At 49.7% G+C, this 1,182-nt stretch overlaps 1 protein-coding gene across 2 annotated transcripts in view; it reads right to left on the bottom strand.

The window, feature by feature from the left end:
• The window catches only part of Disp2 (dispatched RND transporter family member 2), a 15,722-nt gene that overhangs the window by 8,759 nt on the left and 5,781 nt on the right, over positions 1–1,182 (bottom strand). For both annotated transcript variants that reach the window (XM_031371472.1, XM_031371473.1), the window contains exon 2: positions 287–616. In XM_031371472.1, coding sequence (XP_031227332.1) covers positions 287–600 — 314 coding nt within the window. In that variant the 5' untranslated portion in view covers positions 601–616. The remainder of the gene's footprint in view (positions 1–286; positions 617–1,182) is intronic.

The raw sequence follows: 1,182 nt of genomic DNA, 5'->3' as shown, positions 1-1,182 counted from the left end.
TTTTTTGAGACAGGGTTTCTCTGTATAGCCCTGGCTGTCCTGGAACTCTGTAGACCAGGCCAGCCTCGAACTCAGAAATCACCTGCCTCTGCCTCCCAAGTGCTGGGATTAAAGACGTTTGCCACCACTGCCCGGTTGTTTTTGTTGATTGTGTGTTTGTTTCCTGCTCCATCCAAGCTGCCTCCTCCATCAGAGGCAGGAGACATGCATGTCACTTACTAAGAAAGGAATTGGAGGCTTCAGTGTCTGCTGTACCTTTTAACGGTTTTTCCAGCCCCCTCCTTACCTGACACTGACCACATGGCGCTGCACAGAAGGAGGCTTCCAGACCCCATCATGCTGAGAGGGGTCTATGGAAGTGCTGAGGTTAGAGACATGGGCACATAGAGATGCTTGGTCTCCTAATCCTAGTAACGAACTTCCTTCTTGATAGTCTTGAGGCGCTCGAGGAAAGGCAAAATGGCCAGCTGTTAACGGACTGGTTGGATCTATAGCCTGGAGCGTGGAAACTGTTGGTGGTGGTACCGGAGCACCGGTTGGATCTTCAAGGGGACAGGTGTGGAGGGAGCAACTTCTCTCTGGGCTTGCCTCGGGAGCCATGGCTTTGGTCTAGGACCTGGGAGAAGGCATGCAGGAAAGATGGGGTAGTGGGTTATCTACGTCCCAGAATTCATTCAGTAAACGAGGCAAAGAGATAGGATCCTAGGGTTGGTGTTTTTTCTTTTTTCTTTTTCAGTTCTGTGGACAGATGAGGAGGGTGAGAGCTCAAATCATGCAAGCCAAGGTCTGCACTCTCACCCAAACAGCATGCATTCTTAAAGTATCACTGGCAAACCCGTTGTGTGTCAGACACTGCTTGATATCAAACATTTCTACATACACGATCCTCTTTACTGCCTACAAAACCAAGAAGAATTTTCTTGCTTCACAGGTTTGAAAACAGATTCAATGAGAGGTAAAAATTAGAACAAAGCCCAAGGTCTTCTGAACTTGTAGACCGTGCACTTCCTGTATAGTTGTCTGTTTCTGTTCTCTCTCTCTCTCTCTCTTCCTCCCTCCCTCCCTCCCTCTCCCTCTCTCTCCTTCTCCCTCCCTCCCTCCATTTCTCTCTCTCTCCCTCTCTCTCCTTTTCCCTTTCACCCCTCTCTCCCTCTCCCTCTCCCTCTCCCTCTCCCTCTCCCT

Source organism: Mastomys coucha, unplaced genomic scaffold (assembly GCF_008632895.1).
Source record: "Mastomys coucha isolate ucsf_1 unplaced genomic scaffold, UCSF_Mcou_1 pScaffold15, whole genome shotgun sequence".
Classification (NCBI taxonomy): domain Eukaryota; kingdom Metazoa; phylum Chordata; class Mammalia; order Rodentia; family Muridae; genus Mastomys; species Mastomys coucha.
This window is presented reverse-complemented; position numbering and strand designations above follow the sequence as displayed.